General features: G+C 42.4%; 1 protein-coding gene across 5 annotated transcripts in view; it reads left to right on the forward strand.

Moving 5' to 3' along the window:
- Nucleotides 1–25,802, forward strand: part of Snrk (SNF related kinase) — a 61,088-nt gene extending 35,286 nt beyond the window's left edge. For all 5 annotated transcript variants that reach the window (XM_008849482.3, XM_008849481.3, XM_029554270.1 and 2 more), the window contains exons 4-7: nucleotides 8,545–8,686; nucleotides 13,446–13,658; nucleotides 16,078–16,212; nucleotides 22,463–25,802. In XM_008849482.3, the coding sequence (XP_008847704.2) occupies nucleotides 8,545–8,686; nucleotides 13,446–13,658; nucleotides 16,078–16,212; nucleotides 22,463–23,645 (1,673 nt within the window). In that variant the 3' untranslated portion in view covers nucleotides 23,646–25,802. The remainder of the gene's footprint in view (nucleotides 1–8,544; nucleotides 8,687–13,445; nucleotides 13,659–16,077; nucleotides 16,213–22,462) is intronic.
- Nucleotides 25,803–25,808: the final 6 nt, after the last annotated feature.

A 25,808-nucleotide genomic window follows, 5' to 3' on the forward strand; every position in this document is an offset into this window, starting at 1 on the left:
CTGTCGGATGTGTCGCTGGTGAAGATTTTCTCCCATTCTGTGGGTTTTCTGTTTGCTTCCTTGGTTGTCTCCTTTGATGTACAGAAGCTTTTTAGTTTAATGAGGTCCCATTTGTTAATTCTTGACCTTGATTCCTGAGCAATTGATGTCCGGTTTAGAAATTCCTTTCTTATGCCTATATCTTGTAGGTTTTTCTCAATGTTTTCTTCTAATAGTTTCAGAGTTTCAGGCTTTACATTGAGGTCTTTGAGCCATTTGGAACTGACTTTTGTGCAGGGTGAAAGAAAGGGGTTTAACTTTATTCTTCTATAGGTGGAGATCCAGTTTTGCCCGTACCATTTGCTGAGCATGCTGTCTTTCCTCCAGTGAGTGTTCTTGGCCCCTTTGTCAAATATCAGGTGGCTGAAATTGAATGTACTCATATTTGGATATTCAGTCTTGTTCCATTGATCTATGGGTCTATTTTTGTGCCAGTACCATATTGTTTTTATGACTGTAGCTCTGTAATACAGTTTAATATCTGGTATACTAATCCCCCCAGCATTGCTCTTAATACTCAGGGTTGCTTTGGCTATCTGAGGTCTTTTTTGCTTCCCTATGAATCTTAGGATTATTGTTTCCAGTTCTTTGAAAAATGCCGTGGGGATTTTGATTGGCACACACAATATTAATTCCTCCAATCCATGAGCATGGGAGGTCCTTCCATCTTCTGCTGTCTTCCTCAATTTCTTTCTTCAAAGATTTAAAATTTTCATTTTAGAGGTCTTTAATGTCTTTGGTCAGGTTTATTTCCATATATATTTTGAGTCTATAGTGAATGGAAGTGTTTCCATGAACTCTTTCTCTGATTTTTGTTATTGGTATATAGAAAGGCGACTAATTCTTGTAAATTGATCTTTGTTGGTATATAAAAAGGCTACAGATTTTTGTATATTAATTTTATAATCTGCCACTTTACTGAACGTGTTAATTTCTAGGCATTTTCTGGTGGAATTTTTGGCGTCTCTTATATTATCTGCAAAAAGGGATAATTTGATCTCTTCTTTTCCAATTATTACTCCTTTAATTTCCTTCTCTTGTCTTATTGCTCTTGCAAGAGTTTCAAGTACTATGTTAAAGTGGAGTGGAGATAGTGGACAGCCTTGTCTGGTTCCTGATTTCAATGGGAATGCTTCCAGTTTTTCTCCATTTAGAATGATGTTGGCTGTGAGTTTGTTATAGATGGCTTTAATTATGTCGGTATGTTCCCTCCAGTCCAATTCCCTCTAGGATTTTGAACATAAATGCATGTTGAATTTTGTCAAAGGCCTTCTCTGCATCTATTGAGATGACCGTGTGGTTCTTGTCTTTGAGCCCATTTATATGGTTTGTGACATTTATTGACTTATGTATTGACTTAAATAAATTGACATTTATTTATTGACTTATGTGTATTGAACCATCCCTGCATCTCTGGAATAAAGCCAACTTGATCATGGTGGACGATCTTTTTGATGTGTCTGTATGCGGTTTGCCATATTTTGTTGAGAATTTTTACATCTGTGTTCATTAAGGATATGGGTCTATAATTTTCTTTTTTGGTTGTATCTTTACCTGGTTTTGGTATTAGAGTGATGCTGGCTGGGAGAAGGAATTTGGAAGTTCTCCCTCCATTTTTATCCTTCTGAATAAATTAAGTAGTGTTGGATGTAGATCCTCTTTAAATGTCTGGTACAATTCTGTAAATCCATCTGGTCCTGGGGTTTTTTTAGTCAGGAGGTTTTGTATTACTGTTTCAATTTCTGTATGTGTTATTGGTCTGTTTAAGCTGTTAATCTCTTCTTAGTTTAGTTTTGGTGGTTCCCATGCTTTTGGGTACCCACCCATTCCTTTCAGGTTTTCAAATTTAGTAGCATATAGGTTTTTAAAGTATGCCCTCATAATGTTCTGGATCTCTTTGGTGTCTGTTGTGATGTTTCCCCTTTCATCTCTGATTTTGTTGATTTGGAGGTGCTCTTTCTTTCTTTTGGTTGACTGGGCTATCAGTCCATCAATCTTGTTTATCTTCTCAAAGAACCAGCTCTTGGATTCGTTGATTCTTTGTATTATTTTCTTTGTTTCTATTTCATTAATTTCTGCTCTGATTTTTGTTATTTCTTCTTGTCTTCTGGGTTTGGGTTTCATTTGTTGTTGCTTTTCAAGTGTCTTCAGTTGCAATGTTAAGTCATTTATTTGTGTTCTGATTTTTTAATGTAGGCACTTAGAGCTATAAACTTCCCTCTAAGGACTTCTTTTAATGTGTCCCAGAGGTTTTGTTGTGTTGTATTGTCCTTTTCATTTAGTTCTATGAATACTTTATTTCTTTCTTAATTTCTCCTTTGACCCTTTCATCATTCAGGAGTGTGTTGTTAATGCCCATGTGTTTATGTGGTTACTGGGGTTTCTTCTGGTGTTGATTTTAAGCCTTTTTGCATTGTGGTCTGTTGGAATGCATGGAATTATTTCAGTCTTTTTGTATTTATTGAGGGTTTTTTTGTGCCCCAGTATATGGTCGATTTTGGAGAAGGTTCCATGGGGCACTGAATAGAAAGTATATTCTTTGGTGCTTGAGTGGAATATTCGGTAGATGCCTGTTAGATCCATTTGATATATGGTATTATTTAATTCAGATGTCTCTCTGTTAACTCTCTGCCCTGTTGACCTATCTAATGGCGACAATGGGGTATTGAAGTCCCCTACTATTAATGAGTTGGGATTAATCTGGGTCTTAAAGTCCTGTAGTACTGTTTTTATGAAGTTGGGTGCACCAGAGTTTGGTGAATATATGTTCATGATTGTAATATCTTCTTGGTTTATTGTTCCTTTGATCAGAATGAAGTAGCCCTCTTTGTCTCTTCTGATTAGTTTTAGTTTAAAGTCTATTTTATCAGATATTAGAATTGCAACGCCTGCTTTTTTCGTAGTACCATTCGCTTAGTATATATTTTTTCCATCCTTTCACCTTAAGGTAGTGCCTGTCCTTGAAAGTGAGATGATTTTCTTGCAGACAACAAAAAGATGGGTTTTGTTTCTTAATCCATTCAGCTAGTCTGTGTCTTTTGACTGGGGAGTTCAGTCCGTTGATATTTAAAGTCATTAATAAAAGATGTTTATTGAATCCTGTCATTTTTTAATTTCTGTTTACATTCTTTTTTAAATTATTTATTTAATAACCACATACTTAGAAGAAGCATTTCATTACAATAGCATTGACATACTCAATAACATTTTCCTGAGCTAAAATGCATCTCTTTCAAAATTGGCTCTAAATTTTTAGATTTACAGTTGATTACAGTTATACAATATTGTACTCAGTATAAACCCTATAAGACATAAAATTAAATGAGGTTTTAACCTTTAAAAAAGATCTGCATTTCACTGGGCATGGTGGTGCACGCCTTTAATCCCAGCACTTGGGAGGCAGAGGCAGGCGGATCTCTAGTAGAAGAGCGGCCTCAGCCCAGGGCAGGCAGAAGAGCGGCCTCAGCACAGGGCAAGTGGAGGAGCAGCCTTGATGCCTGTGAGAATGAAGGAGTGGCACCCACAAGAACAGAGGAGCGGCCACCACTGGCAGTGAAATTATTAAGGAGCAAATTTTTATGCTTTGAAGAATTATTTTTTATCATTTAAAAATATTTTAATAACTACATGATTAGAAGAAGCATGTGAATTTCTTTTGTAGTTTCTGATTCTTGTGTGAGATTCAAGCCTTTCTTTGTTGAGTTTAGATCTGTTTCTTTTTGTAAACTTTATGTGCCTTTGTTGTTTACTTGTTGGGCATGAAAAGCTGGTTTTTCTAGGCTTCATGTTCTCTCTTTTAATTTTATATTGGAGTGGCCTAATTGCTTTTGTCTTCAGGAGTTCCCACAGAGGCCCAGGTGAGTAGAGGCTCAAGGCTTTCTCCTAAGGTCCGGGTCCCTCCAGGAAAGATGCTGCCCTCAGGAATTTGGGGGCTGGGCTAGCCTGGGAGCTGGGCCCAGGAAAGATGCTGGTCTCAGGAAGCTGGTGGCTGTGCCACCCAGGTATGCAAAGGGAGGTGAGGCAGGAAGAGGCCCCAAGGGCTCTTTGGGGACTACTGGGAGGAACTGGGTTGGTCTGGATGCAAAGGATCAGGAAGTAGTGGTGGCTCTGGGTGGAGAGGTTAGCCCCAGTGTCTGGGGTACCGAGACAAGAAATGGGCCTGTACCCAGGCTAGGAGGAGAGAGTGGCAGGGGAGCTGGGAGGGTGAAAGAGGCTGGGGGAGTCAGGATGCAGTGGGCACACTGGACTTACCCTGGAAAGGTGCTGGCACCAGAACCCCTGGAGGCTCTGCAGCCCAGGGAAATAAAGGGAGGTGTGGGTGGGACCACAGTGTCTGGGGTACCGAGACAAGAAATGGGCCTGTACCCAGGCTAGGAGGAGAGAGTGGCAGGGGAGCTGGGAGGGTGAAAGAGGCTGGGGGAGTCAGGATGCAGTGGGCACACTGGACTTACCCTGGAAAGGTGCTGGCACCAGAACCCCTGGAGGCTCTGCAGCCCAGGGAAATAAAGGGAGGTGTGGGTGGGACCAGGCCCAGAGGGCTCCTGGGGACTGTAAGGAGGAACTGGATTGGTCTAGATGCAAAGGATCAGGAAGCAGTGGTGGCTCTGGGCCAAGAGATTAGCCCTGGTGTCTGGGGTGCTAAGACAAGAAATGGGCCTGTACCCAGGCTAGGAGGAGAGAGAGGTGGGGGAGCTGGGAGGGTGAAAGAGGCTGGGGGAGTCAAGGTGCACTGGGCACACTGGACTTACCTGGAAAGGTGCTGGCACCAGGACACTGGAGGCTGTGCAGCCCAGGAAGCAAAGGAAGGTGAGGGCAGGACCAGGCCCAGAGGGCTTCTGAGGACCAGGCCCACTTGTATTTTTAATGAGGATAATGTGCAGTCTGTTCTCTGTTCCCACCGCTGCCCCAGCCCCGTGCATAATTTGGTGGCTCCTCTGTAGCACTGGCATCTCAGGTCTGGGGTAGAATCTATGACTTGGGAATTTATATTTCTATTAAAATTTTTCATTGGAGGCTGGAGAGAAGGCTCAACTGTTAAGAGCACTGGCGGCTCTTGGAGAGCACCTCCGTTCAGTTCACAGCACCCACATGTGGTTAACAGCTGTCCATAACTCCAGTTCCAGGGAATCCAGTGCCCTCTTCTGACCTCTGCAGGCATTGCATGACATGGATACAGTTACATACATGCAGACAACATACTCATACACATAAAAATAAAATAAAAAATAAATAATTTAATGAAAAAATAAAATAGGAACTTGTTCTAGTTTGTTTCTTCATTGCTGTGACAAAATACTCTGACCAATACCAACTTGGGGGAGAAAGGGTTTATTTTGTCTTACATCTCCCAGGTCACAGTTCATTAAGGAGCCCAAAGTAGGAACTCAGGGCAGGAACCTGGAGGTGGGAGCTGGAGCACAGGCCATCCATGGAACTCTGCTTACTGGCTTGCTCCCCTGGCCCATGCTTAGCTTGCTTTCTTATGCAACATAGGCCCACCTGCCCAGAGATGGCACCACCTACAGTGGGCTGGGCCCTCCTACATCACTCAACAGTCAAGAAGATGCCCCACAAACATGGCCACAGGCCAGTCCATTGGAGATAATTCCATAATTGAGGCTCCCTCAATCCAGGTTTTTCAAGTTGACACTAAAGCTATTCACAGCATTGAAATGAATTGTTACTAAGATAATAGCGTGTCGCTTTCCTCTTTTGTGAGACTTTCTTGGTGTTACCGTGGGGTTCTAGTTGAAGTGCTTCAAATTTTTGTAAATTACTTGATAGAGATTGTATTTCTAAGTTCTTAAACTTTTTAAGTGTTTCTATTTTGAAAAATTATTTAAGCCCTAGCCACAAACTGCCTGTGTTTATGCTGCTTTTCTGGTTTTTCACTCTTCTAATCATATGTCACTTCATAACAAATAGAATGTATTAATTTGCTTGAGTAAATGACCTCAAAGAGAATATTTCCAAATAACTGGACTTCTTGTTTATAAGGTTAATATCTAACAGAAAAAGAACGTGTTCTTTATACAAATAATAATTTTTGGTGCTTGCTAGTTATTTATATTGTATACTGGTTTTTAGAACGTGGCCTTTGTGCCATTGATCTGGCAGATGTCAGCTCTGAACAGCAGAGAGAGCACAAAGGAGTTTGTGCATCTAGTGGTGGGAGATGGCAGGGGAACTATGTAGCTGAAGTCTTGGGAGAGCTGGGTTGTCCTAAGGCTGTTGTCTGTCAAATGCCATATATGTTGCTGGTTAAGGGTGGTGGCAGAATTAAACATTGTCAGTATTTGAACAGTAAAAGGAGTTTTTGTTTTAATTGCCTAGGTTTTTAATGCATATGTATTTTTGTTCTAAGTCATTTAAAGTCTCCCTTTTCTTTAGTGGAAAGGAAATAGCCAAATATTTATTATAAATAAGAACTTGGAACATTTCATTCTTGCCTCATGGGTGTCAGTGGAAAGGTGAGATTTATTTTACAGTGAAATTCTAGAATATAAAAATCACAAACAACATGCAGTGCAGTAAAGGAAAAATAATTATGATTGCCACTTGTTCACACTGGCAGCTTGGAAGTTGGGGCAGGTGACCAGAAATAGCACATCACCGACACTTGCCTGGAATGCATAAGACCCTAGGTTCAATCCCCAGTATTGTCAAGGAAACAAAACAAAACAAAAACCACCAAATTCCATAGTTGTACAAAGAGAGTTTAACATCAACTACATACATTTCCTTTAAAGAAAACCTTTGTGAGGTATGACTGGAATAGAGGCTTAAATTCTTCTCACCAGCTCTACAGAATAAGTGTGATTGGCTGTCATTACTGAAGTTTGATTTGAGTTAGTATAGCCCTCTCAAGTCCAAGGTCAAGGCAGCTAGTGGATAGGCTGGGCTCCTGAAGCAGGTCACTGCCCTGGCCCAGTTCATCAGATTGTTCATGCATTCAGCAAGCTGGGTCAGACACTGTGGAACTAAGCGACTGGACTGAATGAGCCACATACGTGTTTGAATTTTAGTATTTTTTTCTGGTGTTTTATTGGTTGCCATTAGCCCACCCACAGTATTTTACTATTATACATAGTCATACCAGGGACAAATTTTGGTTCCTGCTTTTGTTGCCTTCCTTGTTTAGTTTGAACCATGGAAATGATATTTTATCAACAAATTTTAATTTCCTAGCTTAGAAATTGGGTTGTTGTGTTTTTTTTTTCAGTTGCTTTAGACTTCCATGGATTTATCATGTTAACTGCTGTGGTGGCGTGGCAGGCTGTCAGGCTTCTGCAGTTCTCTAAGGCTGTGTGACTGTGTGTCTGCAAAGCTGCCTGAACTTTTTGTTTTATGAATGCTTATATTATCACATACATATTTTCATTTCTAGAATGAACTAATTTGTGATCCCCTTCTTAAATCCTTTTCTTAATCTGAAAAAAATTCACCCAAAAAAACCATCTTTTTTCTGTCTAGTTGATGGGTTTAAGATTTATCTTTATGTTAAATTGTGGCTGTGTGTGACTATGTGCATGTGACTGTAATGCCTATGGAGGCCAGAAGAGGGCATCAGATCCCCTGGAGCTGGAGTAAATAGTTGTGAGTCGCCCAGGATGGGTGCTGAGAAACAAACTTGGTCATCTTCAAGAGTTCTTCATCACAGAGCCATTTCTCCAGCCCCTTATTTTGTTTTGTTTGTTTCTTTGCTTGTTTCTTTGTTTTGTTTTGTTTTAATTTAGACAAGAGGTTGTTTATTGTTGTGGGTCCTCAGACCCCAATTACTGCAGGAGCCCATCAGACAGAAGCTTGCCTAGCCTTGGCTGTGCTATGTTAATGACAAGAAACTCCTTTTCCACATTTTAAGGCCTCTATTGAGCAGTTGCCACTGTTGGTAAGCTGGAGTATGCTTCCTGGTTGCTTACACTGTGGGTCCTGGTTCTGCCCTGTATAGTGGTAAACCCAGTTCTGCTCTGTGAAGTGGTATGCCTAGTCCGGGTTTTTGTTGTGTTGTCTCTGAGTTGCAGGGTTCTCATCTGTAGCTCTTATGATTTGTTGGGCACTGAGAGTGAGGTTAAGAACAACGGGGATAGCCTGGCATGGTGGCGCACACCTTTAGTCCCACTTGGGAGGCAGAGGCAGGCGAATCTTTGTGAATTCAAGGTCAGCCTGGTCTGTGTAGTAAATTCCAGGACAGCCGGGGCTACAGGGAGACCCTGTCTCAAAAGGACCAAAAAGAAAAGAAAAGAAAAAAAAAAGAACAATAGGGTAAATGTGACCTCAGGTAAAATCCTTTTTCAGTCTCAAAGTTTTCATATCTTAGTTTTATCTCTGGTGTGGTGTGCAATGGGGTTTCCCTCTCCCCTGAGACTGGCACTTGTTTCAGTGTACAAGGCTGTCCCCCTCTGCCTTTCTGAGGGTAAAATACTATTGTTAGCCTACCTTTACTTTTCTTAATGGTTTTGGTTTTCTAACTAGTCCGGTATTTAAAAAATTATCTTTGGTTTGTAGACATATGGAGTCTGGGAGTGATCCTCTTCATGCTGGTGTGTGGGCAGCCACCCTTCCAGGAGGCCAATGACAGCGAGACACTGACCATGATCATGGACTGCAAGTACACAGTGCCACCCCACGTGTCCAAGGAGTGCAAAGAGTAAGTAAAAAAGTCTGTGGAGACCTTAAAGCAGAAATTGTCATTTATTAACACGTTAGCAATAGTTGAGGTGTCTTCAACAACCAAAGACCTGAGTTCATTTTAATTCATGAGTTTAATATTTCTCTTGTTATTGAGGGGAGTGGAGGTAGCCATCAGTATTTGATAAGAAATTTAAGAGTAAGCTGGGCATGGTGGCACACATCTTTAATCCCAGCACTCGGGAGGTGACGGTTGAGAGATTAGATCTCTGTGAGATTGAGGCCAGCCTGGTCTATATAGTGAGTTCCAGGCCAACTGGGGCTACAGGGAGACCCTATCTCAAAAAGACCAAAAAGAAAATTAAGAGTAGAGTACGAAATGTACTTGCTTATTTCTTATGTACTCTTGTCCGGAAATCCATTAGACCTCTTCAGCCTCCAGAAGTAGTGGTTACCTTGGCAGCTGAGACACAGCCCTGGAAGCCACCTTTCTGTGCAGCAGCAAAAGGCAAGACCACTTGGAATTGTGTTATGTTCCAGAGAAGAGTTAGGGAACTTCAGTTCTTGAAGACCATGAACATGTCATCATAGGGTGTCTCATGATAGTACCAGTCTCAATCATAGCATCTTATAATGCTCCTCACGCTCCCTCCCTGTAGACTAAGACCTGTGGTTTGCTATGTGACCGTGATAAGCAGCACAGAGGAGTGAGTGCCGGTGGCCTATTGCAGTTTCTAGTATCACGTGGTACTCTCATTTCTATACTGAGAAATGCAGTAATGGAACAGGACTATTTAAAGTCTGTCTTTCATTGATATAAATACTATTTTTTAATGAAGCATCTGAGATTATAGTTACCAGTTAAAAACTTTTTCTGCATAAACAATGTTTTGAGTTTTCCCATAGCTGAATAGGAAGAAATACAGTAGAGAGGCTGTTTCTCCAAGTGGAGCCCCAATTTGGATATTAAACTCTCTGGATTCAAATACTGGCTTCTCTGCTGTAGATGTGAGAGTGGTAGATTGTACATTATAGGGCTGTTGTGAAATTTAAATGAGTTGATAATGTAAAGCTTATAGCTTAGACTGTAGCACTCTGGAGGCCTCTGTGCTACTGCTGATGATGGTGATTTCATCTCTTGCTCTGACTCTTCCCCAGGGAGCAGGTGTACAAGTGCAGGTTAGATGTTTGTAACTCAAGATTCTCTTTTCTGCCCCCAGTGAAAAAAAACAAAGCAGATCAAGTCACTCATTCAAAAACCGTACAAGGGATGAAATGAACATGCGTGTACTCAGTGGTCAGCTAAGAAGCAGAGCAGTTCCTAAGATCTTAGGAGTTGCCTTGTGTTTTCTTCCCAAAGGGATTTAGAAGACACTTTACTTTCTCTTCTTTTGTTTTAACCAGTCTTCCCAGAGGACTGTTGTTTCTGTTGGTCTTTTGGACTCGCTTCTAGCTTTAATTTACTATTACACTTTCTGTCTTTCCTCTTGTCTTTGTTATTTCTTTCTACCTACACCCAGGGGCTGATTCTGTTCTTATCTTATTCAGCTCACTGAATTTCCTTTACTGTTAGGATATTTAGGCCTATAAATTGCTTCCTGGTATCAGATTAGCTTTATCCCATTGAATTTGTCTTTTTGTTATTCAGTTTTAAGTATTATTTGATGCATGCGTTGTTTAGAGGGTTCTTTTTTGTTTGTTTCCAAGTACACAGCATTTTTTATAATTAGCTTTTTGCTGTTGATTTCTAAGTTAATTGTATTATAGTCAAATAATACAACCTACATGTTACCATGTCTTTTTTTAAATTGTTGAGACTTGCTTACAGTCTATGATAGGGTTAATTGTTAACAATATTTTTGTTCTTGAAAGATTATATTTTCAAGTTGAGCTTAGAGGTCTATATACATCTTTAAGGTAAAACTCATTAGTTATACTGCTCAAAATTATTTGCATCCTTTCTGAGTTTTTTTTTTTTTTTTTCGCTTCTTGATTTAATTACTGAGATAGTCTTCCATTATGATGGTGGCTTTATTGTTATAGTCTGTCCATTTTTGCTTTGAGTGTTTTGAGATAAAGTTATTAGATGCAAGTAAGTTGAAAACTATTATGCTTTCCTGATGAATTAAACCTTTGTATCAGTTTATATCAAAGAGGTATCAATAGTAATGCCTTTTGCTTTAGGTTCAATCTGTAATGTTTAATATAGGGAATTACACCTGCTTTCTTTTCATCAGTGTTTGAGACAGCTTTCCATCCTTTTACTTGAGAACTTTGACTGTCCTAGTCTGAAGTACTCCTTTTTTATCAGCCTGTATTTGGAACTGCTTTGAATTTCATCTGATCATCTCTGTGTTTTTAATTGTGTCACTCATTCCATTTACATATATTGCGGTCACTGATAGATATAGATCTGTTGATGCCACATCTGTAGATAGGGGTGCTTTTTATTTGGCCTACTGTTTCAGATTTTGAATTTTTACCCTATCCTTCTGTGAGGTTGATAAGAGATTTTTCTTTTCCCCTCATTTGAATCTCTTCTATCTTAACTAGCTGCAAAATTGCAGTCTATTATTTTAGTGATTTTTAAACTTATTTTAATATAGCCATGCATGCTTATATGCTTAATTTGATAAAAATCTATATTTAACATTTATTTTTATTGTCTTATAGAACATTTAAAAATCCTGAGAACATTTTACTGTCATTTAATATTTTAGTGATTGTTTTTAACTCCACAAATTAAATAATATTTTATATAGTCAAAAATTGTCAATGTCGTTGAGATGTTTGACACAAATGTTGCTAACTCTCTTGGTTGGGATTAACAATCTTCTGCTAAAATTACATCCTTTAGATTTTCTTTTAATGCACATCTGTTGGTGATTAGCTTTCTCAGTTTTACTGGACAATGTCTTTATGTCACATGTGTTCTTGAAGGGCAGTCTCTATGGGGTGCTCTGGATTGCAGTTGCTTTCTCTCAGCTTATGGAAGCTGTCCTTTCACTGTTTTCTAACATGCACTGTTGTCATGGAGAAGTCAGCTGTCCATCTTACAGCTCCTCCTGCAGTGTTGCCTTTTCCTCAGATCTTTTGTGTTAGAGCATCCTACACGCCTGTCTCATGTTTGTGTTCTTTCTGAATTTGGAGACTTCTCAGCCGTTACTTCTCAAGTAGACTTTCTTCTCTGTTTTCTCATTTCCTTCTAGAATTGATTTGATGTCTGTTAGATGCTCTCTGTCATTCTTACTTTTCACTCTGATTAGTTTTCTATCTTAGTTTGCAGATATAAGGCTATTTTCCTTACCTTTATCTTTCATGAATTCCTATCAGTTCATGATTTCTCATGTTTAATTTTTTAATTTTGTCCATTGATGTTTTTAGCTAATTTTGTCCATTGATTTTTTTTCATTTTTATTTTTTTCCTCAAGATTGCATAAAATAATTTGCATATTGTTCCCTGATAATATTTTCAAGCTTCTTGTTCATGTGTTAAACATACTTATTCTGTGTTTGAGAATTTCAACCTTTGGGTTTGGGGTTTTTGGGTTTTTTTTTTTTTTTTCTTTTGGTATCATCATTAAAAATTCTTTAATGACTGCGTTAAGGTATTTTCCTATAGAAAAGATTTGTGTCTTATCTGCTAGTTGTCCAGGAATGCATCTAGATAAAGCCACTTCACCACGTGTACCACACAGATATTAATATGAAGCACAAATTGTGTGAGGTGTCACAATCCACCCAGATCAACATCCACAGCCAGGGTTGAGGCAAGCAGGCTTCCTTCCTGCCCTCTTCTGAGAGGTGGATTTCTTTGTTTTTCTTCAGGTGCTGAGCACCTTTGCTCTTTGCAAGAGCTTTTTTTGTTCCGCCATCAGCAGCCGCTACCCATTGTATTCTGTTACATGAACCCAGTGTACTTCAAAACAGAAACAGGAGCAGTCAGGCTACCAACTCTGTCGTTTGTCCCCTCAGAACCCTGCTTCCACTCTGTTTTTAGTTAACAAGTATTCTTCATTTATTTATTTTGCCAACACAATGTCTTGAAAATATATTCCTGAAAATTTATTACATGGTATTTTAATTATGTTCATCAAGAGACTCATTCATTCTTGTGAAAAAAGTTGACTTGTACTATGTCTGGTATACTGCTAAGCCTGCATGTAACTCAGTGTGTGTATTAGTTGCTTTTCTGTTGCTGTGATAGAAACACCATGACCAAGGGAACTTAGTAACAGTTTATTTAGCTTATGGTTCCAAAGGGGCAAGAGTCCATCGTGGCAGGGAGGCATGGCGGTAGAGGTGGCTGGAGCAGAATTTCAAGCAGGCAAAGGAAGCAGAGTACTGGAGATCTGGCAAAGCTTAAGAACTCTCTAAGCTTGCCCCCAGTGACGTGCTTCCTCCAGCATGCATGGCCACACCTTCTAAGACCTCTCAAAACAGTGCCATCAAGTGGGGACAAAATGTTCAAATGCTTGGAACCTATGGGCGACAGTCTCATTCAAACCACCAGTGTGTAACCTTAAGAGCTGAGACTGATACTTCAAGTTAATTCTAACTGACAAGGAGCTCTGTTTCCTCATCATACATCTGGGAGGCTGTAGTATTTTACTTTGTGAATGTGGTGGCAACAGATTCTCATCGGTCTCATTTGCCTCCACTAGTGAACCTAATGAAATTTTTCATGAATATATAGGAAGCAGTTCTTACTGGTGACATCGATCATTACTAACTCCTGAAAGCAGTTTGCTTTAATAATGGGCTACCTTTGTTTACAGCCTAATCACACGGATGTTGCAGAGAGATCCGAAGAGGAGGGCCTCTTTGGAAGAGATTGAAAACCACCCTTGGCTCCAGGGAGTGGACCCTTCACCAGCCACTAAGTACAACATCCCCCTTGTGTCCTATAAGAACCTCTCAGAAGAGGAGCACAACAGCATCATCCAGCGCATGGTGCTTGGGGACATTGCAGACCGAGATGCCATCGTAGAGTATGTCCATGTTTGTCAGTATGGGGACACAGGGCTAGGAATCTTAGAATGGGCTCTCTTTACTCTCCATAGCCTTAAGACAGTGTAACAGATTGTATTAATTACTTTATTTGTTGCTATGACCACATACTTGACAAGAAGCACTTTAAGGAAAGTAAGGAAGACGAGGATCAGATGTTAAATATGTGAGCCTGTCAGGGGCATTTCACATTCAAACTGTAACACAGTTAAGTTCCTGTTTGACAGCCATTGGATCATTTCACTCCAACACTCCTGGCCTAGGGCTTAGCACATAAATTTTTGAATTTTGCTTTGTTTTTATTCTAGTGGACAGATAAGCCCTTGCCAGGTGGTGTTGATAAATATGGTTTCAGTGGGACCATTTTTTTACATCTTGCCGATGGCTGCATTGTGTTTACCATGGCTGAGAGATCACAAGAGTGCCCATGTAAGCCACCCAGCCTAAAGTATTTACTGTTCCTTGGGCCCTCTACTTCAGCAGCCTGGAACCTGCATGCTACTCAGTTGTTTATGATATCTATCAGACTGGAGCCACGATAGTAACCTCAGTTGATGCCAAGTGTGGTGCCGTGCCACTGCTCTGAGTGGCAAGTCACTTTTGTAAGAGGTTGAGAAAATAGCAGAGTGTTTCCATAGATGAAAATCAGCGTGACATGTGTTTAATGAAACACTTGCCACCCTACTCCGGGAAGCAAGAAAGAGGTTCCCTTGGGTCAGCCACTCTGGTTTGGCCCTGGTACCTCACCCAGGAATGATCTGGGGAGGAAGAGGCTGCAGGCTGGACTTGTAGACCTCACATGTGTTACCTTTTGCCAGGTATACCTGGCGGGATTTCTGGTGTCTGGGAAGGGTGGTGTCTGTAGAAAGGATACACTGCTGTAGAGCAGATTTAGTGCACTAGAAAGAAAACTTTAGCGAAAAAAGAAGGCCAGGCTTGTAATTTTGCTTATACAGTTTTCAACAAGATTCCAGGTGTATTAAGTGTCTTTAGAGGTTGTTGCTCAGCCCCTAAAACAACCTGAATGGGTGCAGGACACTGCTATTTCTGCACAGACACATAGGGATGTGTAGAAAGTAGCTTTACATTCTGGAGTAAATACCTGCTTGTCAGCCGGGCATGATGGCGCATGGCTGTAATCCCAGCACTCAGGAGGCAGAGGCAGGTGGATCTCTGTGAGTTCAATACCTGGCGGGATTTCTGGTGTCTGTGAAGGGTGGTGTCTGTAGTGGTGGTGTCAAAAAGACCAAAAAAACCCTGCTTGTCTGCTATGGTGCTGCATGGAGCTGTGCACTTTGTATACCTGGACACAAATCCATAGGTTGACTAGCTGCCCAGCCAGCATGTAGCTGGAGCCCAAGTCCAGCTCCCAGCCAGTCCCACTTCTTACCAGTGGCTGGCGTTCTGAGAAGCTGCTTATTTTGAGGGAAGTTCCTGAGTGTAGTGCCTTACAGTCTGTCTCGCAAACACAGGCAGCTGCTTTCTCTAGAACTCACTTGTGAGAAGTTGCTTTCTCTGAGTTTCACCTGAGGCCTCTCTGACCCATCACCGTGCCCTGTGCCCTTTGCCCATCATAGAACATCTCTGAACCATTTCTAGTGTATACTGCAGTAGTGCCAGAGGCCCCCCCAAACCAGAGTTACATGTCTCTGTGTCTTCTTGATTTTCTGAAGTATTCTGGGATGCCCCAGGACTGCCAGCTGCAGGAGATAGGTGAGGCTGTGGTATCCTAGCACCTAGCCACCTACCTGCCAGACAGTGCTCTTGAACATTGCTTTTCAGTGGATGAAGAGGAGCACTGCTTTCACTCAGAGGAGAGGGCAAGGATATGCTCTCAGCTGCACTGGTTTCAGTGGGCTGAACTGCTCGTTCTTGCCCGGGCTGGCCCCTAGATCACAGACCCATTTCTTGCTAACACCAGTCCAACTTTCTCAGCAGTTGAACTTTTTTCACCAAACTGAACATTTTTGTTCTGTTGCCTTTTAGAATTTCAGCAGTAACCTAAGTAACTTTGGGTTTTTTTCTTCAGCAGTTTACAGTTTTGCCTGATGTTACAACTTCCCAGTCATTGGGTCTCATTAGGGTACACTTTAAAAAATAACTGTATTTATTTATTTTCATTTTACATGCATGAGTAGATTGCCTACAGGTATGTAAGTGTACCCATGTCATGCAGTGTCTGTAGAGGTCAGAAGAGGGCATCGGATCCCCTGGAAGTGGAGTTACAGATGTTAATTGCCATGTGGGTACTGGGCATTGAACCCAGACCCTCTATAAAAACATCCAGTACTCTTAACTGCTAAGCCACCTCTAGCCCTAGGCTGCACTTTTTAAAAATCAGTCTTATAAAATCCAAACCCATCTGTGTGGCTTACATTTTCTCTTGCTTTGTCTCCTCAGAGCTCTGGAAACCAACAGGTATAACCATATCACCGCCACTTACTTCCTGCTTGCAGAGAGGATCCTGAGAGAAAAGCAAGAGAAAGAGGTACAGACGAGGTCTGCGAGCCCCAGCAGCATCAAGGCCCAGTTTAGGTGAGAAAAACATCTTCATGATTTTAGTAAGTTAATGCTTCAAAATAGTGAAACCTTTGTTAATGCTGTGTAATTGAGGGGTTGGGGTAGGTGAGGAGACTAGTGATGACATCTACTACATCAGGCTTCTCTATGTGCAAGAGAGGGTGGTTCCTGTCACTGGGTACCTTAAGGCTTATGCTTAGTGGACAGAGTGTCCATGGCTGTTGCCTGGCCCAGAGGACACACTGGAGAAAGCTACCTCAAGCCAGAGTGACTGCTGGTGATTTTCCAAATCTGACATGTATTGACACATTATTTTCTTCAAGATTTCATTCCCAGACACATTATTTTCATCAAGATTTCATCCCAAGAGCAATGCTGAATTTTCCTTTATCATTATCTGAAGTGATTTTTTTAAATGGGGCTTTTTTTCTATTTTTAATTGAATTCTTGTGCATTTCATACCATTCATCTTAATCATATTTAGACCCCTTTCCTTATCTGCACCATTTCATACCATTCATCTTAATCATATTTAGACCCCTTTCCTTATCTGCACCCCCAACGTCCCCCCGCACCAGATTTCATGCATTCTGTCATATATGCTAAGGCCTATGGAATCAAGTTTTGTGTCCCCAAATGTCCCCTGGTATGAGTTCATCCACTGGATCCTGGTCAACCTACCTAGCATCACTCCCTGAAAGAAGACCAATTCACCCTCTCCCAGCACTGATCAGTTGTCAATAGCTCCTCAGTGAGGGTTGGGGCTTCTTCCCCATTTCCCTACTTCTAAGCTGGGTTTTTTGTCTGGTTTAAGTTTGCATGTATCTTGTGCATGATGTCACCATTGCTGTAAGTTCATATGAGCAGGTTCCCAGCAACCTGCAAAATCTGTTTCCTTGTGGTCTTTCACCACTCCTGGCTCTTACAGTTTTCCCACTCTCCTCTTCCTCAATGAACCTTGAAGCCCTGGGTGGCAGAGGTTTAATATGGGAGTCCTATCCAGGGGCACACACTCTGCAGTCTCTTATTCTCTACATTTTGACCTTTTGTGGCCTTCTGTGTTAATCACCGTCTGTTACATGAGGAAGCTTCACTGGTGAGAGTTGAGAGATGCATTAATATTCTCTCTGCCCCCTATTCCACTATGTTCCCTGAGCCTCAGGTGTAGAGGTTCATTGTAGATGTGTCACTTAGGGCTAGGCATCTCGAAGACACTTACTCTGTGCATTTGTCCAGTTGTGGAACTCTATCATAGTCTCCATCTGTAGCAAAAAGAAGCTGCTTTAATGAATGATGAGAGGTATACTTGTATATAAGGATTTGGAGCTAAGATCCACAAATGAGAAAGGACATACAAACATCACATCATAAATGAGTCTGTGTTACTTCATTTAATAAAACAGTTTCTAGTTCCATCCATTTCATGATTTTGTTTTTGGAACCACTGAGTAGAACTCCATTGTGTAAATGTAGCACATTTTCCTTATCCATTCATTAGTCAAGGGACTCTTAGGTTGTTTCCATCTCTTAGCTATTGTGAAAAGAGCACCAACAAACATGGATGTACAAGTGTCTCTGCAGCAGGATGAGTTCTTTGGGTATATGCCAAGGAGTGGTGTAACTGGTTTATATGGTAGATTTATTTTTAGTTTTTTGAGCTCTCTATACTGCTTTCCATAGTGGCTGCATGAGTGTGCAGCCCCACCAGCAGTGGATGAGCGTTCCCCTTCCCCGCATCCTCGCCAGCATTTCGTGCCATTTGTTCTCTTGATCTTAGCCAGTCTGACTGGGGTGAGGTGAAACCTTAAAGTGGTTTTGATTTATTTGCAGTTCTCTAATTACTAAGGATGTTGAACACTTTTTAAGGTGTTTCTTAGCCATTTTAATTTCTTTTGAAAGCTCTCTGTTCAGATTCATAGCCCATTTTTTAATTGGGTTGTTTGTTTTCTTGATTCTTTGTTTTTTGCATTCTTTGTATATTCTGGATATTAATCCTCTATCAGATGTGTAGCTGGTGAAGACTTTCTCCACTCAGTGGGCTTGGTCTTCATTCGATTGGTTGTTTCCTTTGCTGTGTACAGAAGCTTTTTAGTTTAATGAGGTCCACTTGTCAATTGTTGACCTTAATTCCTGAGCAACTGATGTCTAGTCCTTTCCTACACCTATATCTTGTAGGGTACCGGTTATGTTTTCCTTTAACAGTTTTGGTGTTTCAGGTTTCACATTGAAGTCTTTGAACCTTTTGGAGTTGACTTTTGTTCAGGGTGATAGATAAGGGTGTAATTTCATTCTTCTACACATGGAGATTCAGTTTTGCCATCACCATTTGTTGAAGATGCTGTCTTTTCTCCAGTGTATGTTCTTGGCACCTTTGTCAAATATCAGCTGACTGAAATTGTATGTACTCAATGTTCACGTCTTCTGTTGTGTTCCATTGATCTACATGTCTGTTTATGTCAATGCCATACTGTTTTTATGACTATAGCTCTGTAATATATTTTGAAATCTGGTATGGTAACCCCCCCACCCAATCCCCAGACTTGCTCTTTGTGCTCAGGACCATTTTGGGTGTTCTAGTTTGTTTCTCCACTGCTGTGACAAAACACTCTGACCAATACCAACTTGGGGAGGAAGGGGTTTATTTAGCTTACATATCCCAGGTCACAGTTTATCTGGGAGCCCAAGGTAGGAACTCAGGGAAGGAACCTGGAGGCAGGAGCTGGACCACAGGTGATGGAGGAATGCTACTTACTGGCTTGCTCCTCTGGCCCCTATTCAGCCTGCTTTCATATGCAACACAGGCCCACCTCCCCAGGGATGGCACCACCCACAGTGGGCTGGGCCCTCCCACATCACTCAACAATCAAGAAGGTGCCCCATGGACATGGCCACAGGCCAGTCCAATGAAGGCAATTCCCCAGTTGAGGCTCCCTCAACCCAGGTGTGTCAAGTTGACAGTAAAGCTATCCAGCACATTGGGTATTTGAGGTCTTTTGTGATTCCACATGAATTTTAGGATAGTTTTTTTCTAATTCTGTGAAAAAGTCATGGGGATTTAGATTGGGATTGCATTGAATCTATAAATTGATTTTAATAGCATCATTTTTATAATATTAATTCTACTAATCCATGAGCATGGGAGGTTTTTCCATATCCTTGTGTCTTCCTCAATCTCTTCAAAGATTTAAAATCTTCATTGTAGAAGTCTTTAATATCTTTGGTTAGGCTTATTCTTAGATTTCTTTCTCTTTGGTTGTTTTTTTTTTTTTTTTTTGAGGCTAATGTGAATGGGAATGTTTCCATAAACTCTTTCTCTGATTGCTTGTTAATGGTATATAGGAAGGCTACTGATTTTTGTGAATTGATTTTGTGATCTGCCACTTTGCTGAAAGTGTTGATCATTTCTAGAAGCTTTCTGGTAGAATTTTGGGGATCTCTTTTCATACTGTCTGCAAATGCAGATAACTTGACCTCTTTTCCAATAAGTACTCCTTTAATTTTCTTCTCTTGTCTTACTGCTTTAGCAAGAGTTTCAAGCACTGTATTGAAAAGGAGTGGAAATAGTGGACACCCTTTTCTGCTTCCTGATTTTAATGGGAATGCTTCCAGGTTTTCTCCATTTAGAATGATGTTGACTGTGAATTTCTTTAATTATGTTGAGGCATGTTCCCTCGAGTCCAATTTACTCTAGGACTTTTATTATAAATGCATGTTAGATTTTGTCAGAGACCTTTTCTTCATCTCAAGATGATATGATTTTTGACTTTAAGTCAGTTTTTATGATTTATTATTGACTTACTGAACCATCCCTGCATTCTAAAGACAACTTGATCGTGATGGATGATCTTTTTGATGTGTGTTGCTATGCAGTTTGGGAATGTTTTGTTGAGAATTTTTGCATCTATATTCATTAGGGATGTGGGTCTGTAGCTTTCTTATTTTGTTTTGTCTTTGCCTGGTTTGGGTATTAAAGTGGTTCTGACTTCATAGAAGGAGTTTTGGGGTTCTCTCTCTGCCTCTATCTTTTTAATAATTTGAGAAGTGTTGGTTGTAGATCTGGTAAAATTCTCCTGTGAATTCATCTGGACCTGGGCCTTTTTTAGTTCGAGGCTTTGTATTACTATTTCGATTTCCTTATTTGTTTATGGGTCTGTCTAAGCTGTTGATCTCTTCTTGGTTTAACTTTGGTGGATCCATTGAATTTAGAAATTCATTGATTTCTTTCAGATTTTCCCATTTAATAGAGTATAGGTTTTTAAAGTATTCCCTTAAAATGTTCTAGATATTTTTGATGTCTATTGTGATGTTTCCCCCTTTGTCTCTAATTTTGTTGATTTGGATTTGTTCTTTCTTTCTTTTGGTTAGCTGGGCTAAGGGTTTGTCTAACTTATCTTTGCAAAGATTCCTTATATTGTTTTCTTTGTTTATATTTCATTGATTTCTACTCAGACTATTATTTCTTCTCGTCTGTTTGGTTTGGGTATGGTTTGTTTCTGCTTTTCCAAATTCTTGAATTGTACCATTAAGTAATTTATTTGGGCTTTTTCTGATTTTTTTTTTAATGTAGGCACTTAGAGCTATGTATTTCCTTCCTAGGACTGCTTTTAATGTGTCCCAGAGGTTTTGCTGTGCTATCATTTTAATTTAGTTCCAGGAATACTTTTATTTCTTTCTTGATCTCCTCTCTGACCCACTCAGGAGTGCACTGTTTAACCTCCGTGAGTTCCGTGCAGTTGCCAGAGCTTCTTTTGCTGCTGATTTTTTAGTTTTATTGTGTTGTAGTCTTATAGAATACAAGGAATTATGTACAGCTTTTGTATTTGTTGAGGTTTGTTTTGTGTCCCAGTATGTGGTCTAAAATGGGACTTTTTAAAGAAATTTTATTTTTATTTTATGTGTATGATTGTTTTGCCTACATGCATGTAAGTGCATCTGCATGGCAGTGCCCATAGAGGCCAGAAGAGGATGTTGGGAACTGGAGTTGCAGACAGCCACAGTGTGGGTGCCAGGAACTGAACCCAGATTCTCTGCAAGAATAGCCAGAGCTCTTAACCACTGAGCCATCTTTCCAGCAACCTCCCCAACCCCCAAGAAATGAGGCATTTTTGTTCTCTGATTTTATCTTAGGATTTCAGAGCTAGTTAATTTCTCAGCTGATGGAGCCATTTAATCTCTAAGATGAGCCTGTTAGTATGAAAGCTCTCCAGGGCTGTGGGGAGAGGGTAAGCAAAGTAACATGCCTGGAGTCCTTAGATTGGGCTGTGCAGGTGTCACTGGCAGTTTTCACTGGAGTTGACTCTCAGGGCTTCTTGTTTGGTGGAATGACACCTGCCCTAGGGGATAGCAGTCACCATCCCGGGCTGTCATAACTCATATCCTCAAGCCTGTATGACTGTGGGTGTCTGCCTTGGTTTCTTCATCTGCAGGGGGCCTACTCACAATGCCTCCTTTGTGTTTTGAGTTTCAGAAAATTCATCCTGAAGGCTCTCAGGGCAGTGACTGGCTGTGAGTCAGCACTCCCCTGTGAATTCCCCCATCAATCTCATTCATTTATAATTTGTATTAGCAGCCTTTCTTCTCTTTAAGATGGGGGCACTAAAGATTGCTAGTCTGCTGTCCAAGTTTTGAGTAGCTACTCACCTGACACCACATTGGGTATTGCGATATGATCAGGAAATACAAACTAACAGTCAGTGTGATTTTTCTCACATTAAACAGTCACTGGCTGGGGAAGGCCTGGTTGAGAAAGTGCCTTCCAGTACTTATCAAGCCAATTTCGGGGTATGGCCCTTGAGTGGGTTTTGCTTTAAGCTGGTGGAGAAGGAAGAACAGACTTGCACCCTCCCAAGTGCTGCACCTGCTCTTCCACTGACTGGCTGCAGTTCACAGGGCTCTCAACACCTCATCTACTCAGGGCCTTGCAAGGTGTTTGTCCATTGTGGGCAAGCTCCACAGTATGCAGGTCTGTAGGGCCAGAGGCTGCAGAAGTTGCTTGATAGCTGCTGCATTAGCCAGGGGGGCTGGCCCAGGAGTCCGGGGATTCTGTCTCCATCTCCCATTTCCTAGGAGCCTGGGATTAGGACCTACACTACCAGCTCAGGCTCTGTGGGTTCTGAGATCTCAGGTCCCATCCTTACCCTTGTGAAGCAAATGCTTTACCCACTGAGCATCTGTCTCCCCAGCACCCAAGTTAAGTTTTTACAGTGACCCTCCCCAGCACATGCCAGTGGCTACATGACCTTTCTTTCTCCAATCTGTTACACAGGCAGTCGTGGCCAACCAAAATCGATGTACCGCAGGACCTGGAGGATGACCTCACGGCTACTCCTCTGTCCCACACCACCGTCCCACAGTCTCCTGCCCGGGCTGCTGACAGTGTCCTCAATGGCCACAGGAGCAAAGGACTGTGTGACCCAGCTAAGAAGGACGACCTGCCAGAGCTGGCCGGACCGGCACTGTCCAGCGTGCCTCCTGCAAGCCTGAAGCCCGCAGCCAGTGGCCGCAAGTGCCTGTTCAGGGTGGAGGAGGACGAGGAGGAGGACGAGGAGGACAAGAAGCCAGTGTCCCTGTCTGCGCAGGTGGTGCTGCGCCGCAAGCCCTCGGTCACCAACCGCCTGACATCGCGCAAGAGCGCGCCGGTGCTCAACCAGATCTTTGAGGAGGGCGAGTCTGACGACGAGTTCGACATGGACGAGAACCTGCCGCCCAAGCTGAGCCGGCTGAAGATGAACATCGCGTCCCCGGGCACAGTGCACAAGCGCTACCACCGTAGGAAAAGTCAGGGTCGCGGCTCCAGCTGCAGCAGCTCCGAGACCAGCGACGATGACTCAGAGAGCCGGCGGCGGCTGGACAAGGACAGCGGCTTCACCTACTCCTGGCACCGGCGCGACAGCAGCGAGGGGCCGCCGGGCAGCGAGGGCGATGGTGGGGGCCAGAGCAAGCCCAGTGGCGGTGGGGGCTCGGACCCGGCCACAGGAGAGAGGGGCGCGGGCGGAGGCGGCCCGGCGGGGGGCGCGGGTGGAACCCCCTCGGGCACTGCAGGGTCTGCCAGGCGCTGTGCAGGTCCCGGCTCGGCCCCAGCCTGCTCTTCCCCGGCCTGTTCGGCCTCAGCCGCCCCGCGGAGCGCAGGCGAACTGGTGCAGAGCCTCAAACTGGTGAGCCTGTGCCTGGGTTCGCAGCTGCATGGCGCCAAGTACATTCTGGACCCGCAGAAGGCCTTGTTCTCCAGCGTGAAGGTGCAGGAGAAGTCCACATGGAAGATGTGCATCAGCACTCCGGGAACCACGGGTCCCAACTCGGAACTGGACCGAGTAACGAGCAAGAACCTGAGGAACAACGTGCTCCAGCTACCTCTGTGCGAAAAGACCATCTCTGTGAACATCCAGCGGAACCCTAAGGAGGGGCTGCTGTGTGCCTCCAGCCAGGCCAGCTGCTGCCACGTCATCTGATTTCCATTTAAAATGGATGTGCTGGGCAGTTATTTATTACCTTTCCATTTGTTCCAACAACGTGACAATGCATGGGCTTTGTGCATGCTGCTAGAAGCTGCTTTTCTTTTCCAGCTGAAAAGTCTACTGTGTGATTTTTACATTCATAACTTTAATGTGGATGAGCAGGATTAAATTGTATTATCTGGATTCTAACATAAATGGAGCACTTAGAAACGTGATGTTCTGCACTTAACCTAGAGAGGGGAAAACCGTTTTTGTTTCCTTGTGAAATCAAAATTCTTGTCCTGACCTCCTGTGATAGGGAAACTCCATGCTCTGGGGCACATTGGTGCCTGAGACAGAACCAAAGCAATAACGTGATGCCTACAGGTCTGGGATGGAGTAAGAGGCGCCACCAGCCATCCAAGGCCTGTGCACTCAGACCTTAGAACCACCGTTTGAGCATCCCCACGCCCATTTGTCTTAAGCTATAGTATGAAAAAAAGTTGGGGCTCTTAAAATTTCACTGACAGGTTTTCTTTTTTGTACTAGGTAAGATCAGCTACTTAGATTTGTGAGGCAGCCTCCCCTGTAGAACTATAAGCAGACAATCTTTTTAATGTGATGAGCTGAGTTCATGTCCTGACTCTTACAGAGTGTGTATCTGGCAGAACAAAAAGAGGCTCTGTGTAAGTTTCCCTGTAGGACACACTGCAGTGTTTCCTTCAAAGCCATGTGCAGAGAGGGACGAGAGGGCCTGGTGCAGAAGCAGATGCACACAGATAGCAAAGCCAAAACTCCACAAAATCAGCAGAATTGACTGGGGTTTGCTTTTCAGGACTTCGGTAGTTAGATCGGTCTCTTCCATTCCATTGCAGCATTTGGCTCGGCTGTGAACATCAGCTGATGAGACACTACCCATGGGAGGGTAGTGCTCAGGTGGGCCGCACAGGGGCATGCAGAGCACTCCATGACTGCCCCCTTCCTGTGTGTCACACATGGTCTCTTCCACGTGTTTTCAACTTTGCCTTCCTGCCAAACGATAATCAGAATTCTTGCTTGTCCTCTTCCTTTACTAAGACTACTTCCAACGAGATAATCACCTTCAGTGTTTTCTCTTAAGGATGAAATGGTTGTAGATGGCTAATTTTGGGGGGAGCCAGATGCTGTTCTGCTCATACTGTGCCCTAGGGGTATTGAAAGAAGCATCCAGTGACCTCAGTGAGAGAGGTGCCCTGGGCCCAGGGCCTTCCCCATACTCTGCAGCTTCCTGTCCTGGCTCTGAGTGGCAGCTGAGGTGAAGCTGGCCATGCAATTCAGGGTGGGCAGGGCACAGGCCAGTCACTTTCTTCAGTACACTGACTCTGCTACCTTAGGGTTAATGTATTTTCCTCAGAACTCTGACCTTCCCAGTATACCTGACTATACTAAGTAGAAATGATACTTAAACCCTTTCCTTTCTAGACTAGGCTAGCTACTGATGCTTTCAGCTATGGCTCTAGTTCATTGTGATGTTTATATCGAAAGCTTCGAGAACAGATGTGTGGGTGAAGCCATAGAACATATTTGCTTGAAATTCTTGAGCAGGGATCTTACAAAGGGCCAGAAACAAGATGTGTGGTTCACAGAGAGTGAGCACAGCATCTATGTTAACTAGGAGAGAAGTTTATAAAGGGCATTGGCAATAAACTCTTTGTTGCAGCTGTTTTCCAAGTAATGTAAATAGTCTTTCCTGTGCTGATGTATAGCCATGGAACAGCACCTTGTAACTAACCCGTGTGTGCTTGGTTCCTAGTGGTTTTTATATTCCAATGTGTATATGGTGCTCACTTTAGGATCAGCAGTGTTGACCATTTATGCTGCATAGCTGTATCATAGCCTTATCAGTTGTGTGTGGGGTTGGTTACCCTCTGGGTATACACACGTCCGTCTGAGTGGTGTCTTCCTGTTTGTTGACAGGTGGATGACTGTGCATGTGTTGTATGTCATACTGTGTCGTCACACAAAAGGGAGGGAGCGAAAAACCATTACATTAAGATAATATTGGACCAAACTACTTATTTGCTCTAACCAGTGACTTGTCCCCCTTAACCTGTCTTCAGAAGTTGCATATAGTTACAGTAAGAGTATAAATTAAATATTGTGGGGAAAGTTAGTCTTGTATTTTTCTGTATGTGTGTG

This window comes from Nannospalax galili, unplaced genomic scaffold (assembly GCF_000622305.1).
Source record: "Nannospalax galili isolate Female #2095 unplaced genomic scaffold, S.galili_v1.0 scaffold443, whole genome shotgun sequence".
Lineage (NCBI taxonomy): Eukaryota > Metazoa > Chordata > Mammalia > Rodentia > Spalacidae > Nannospalax > Nannospalax galili.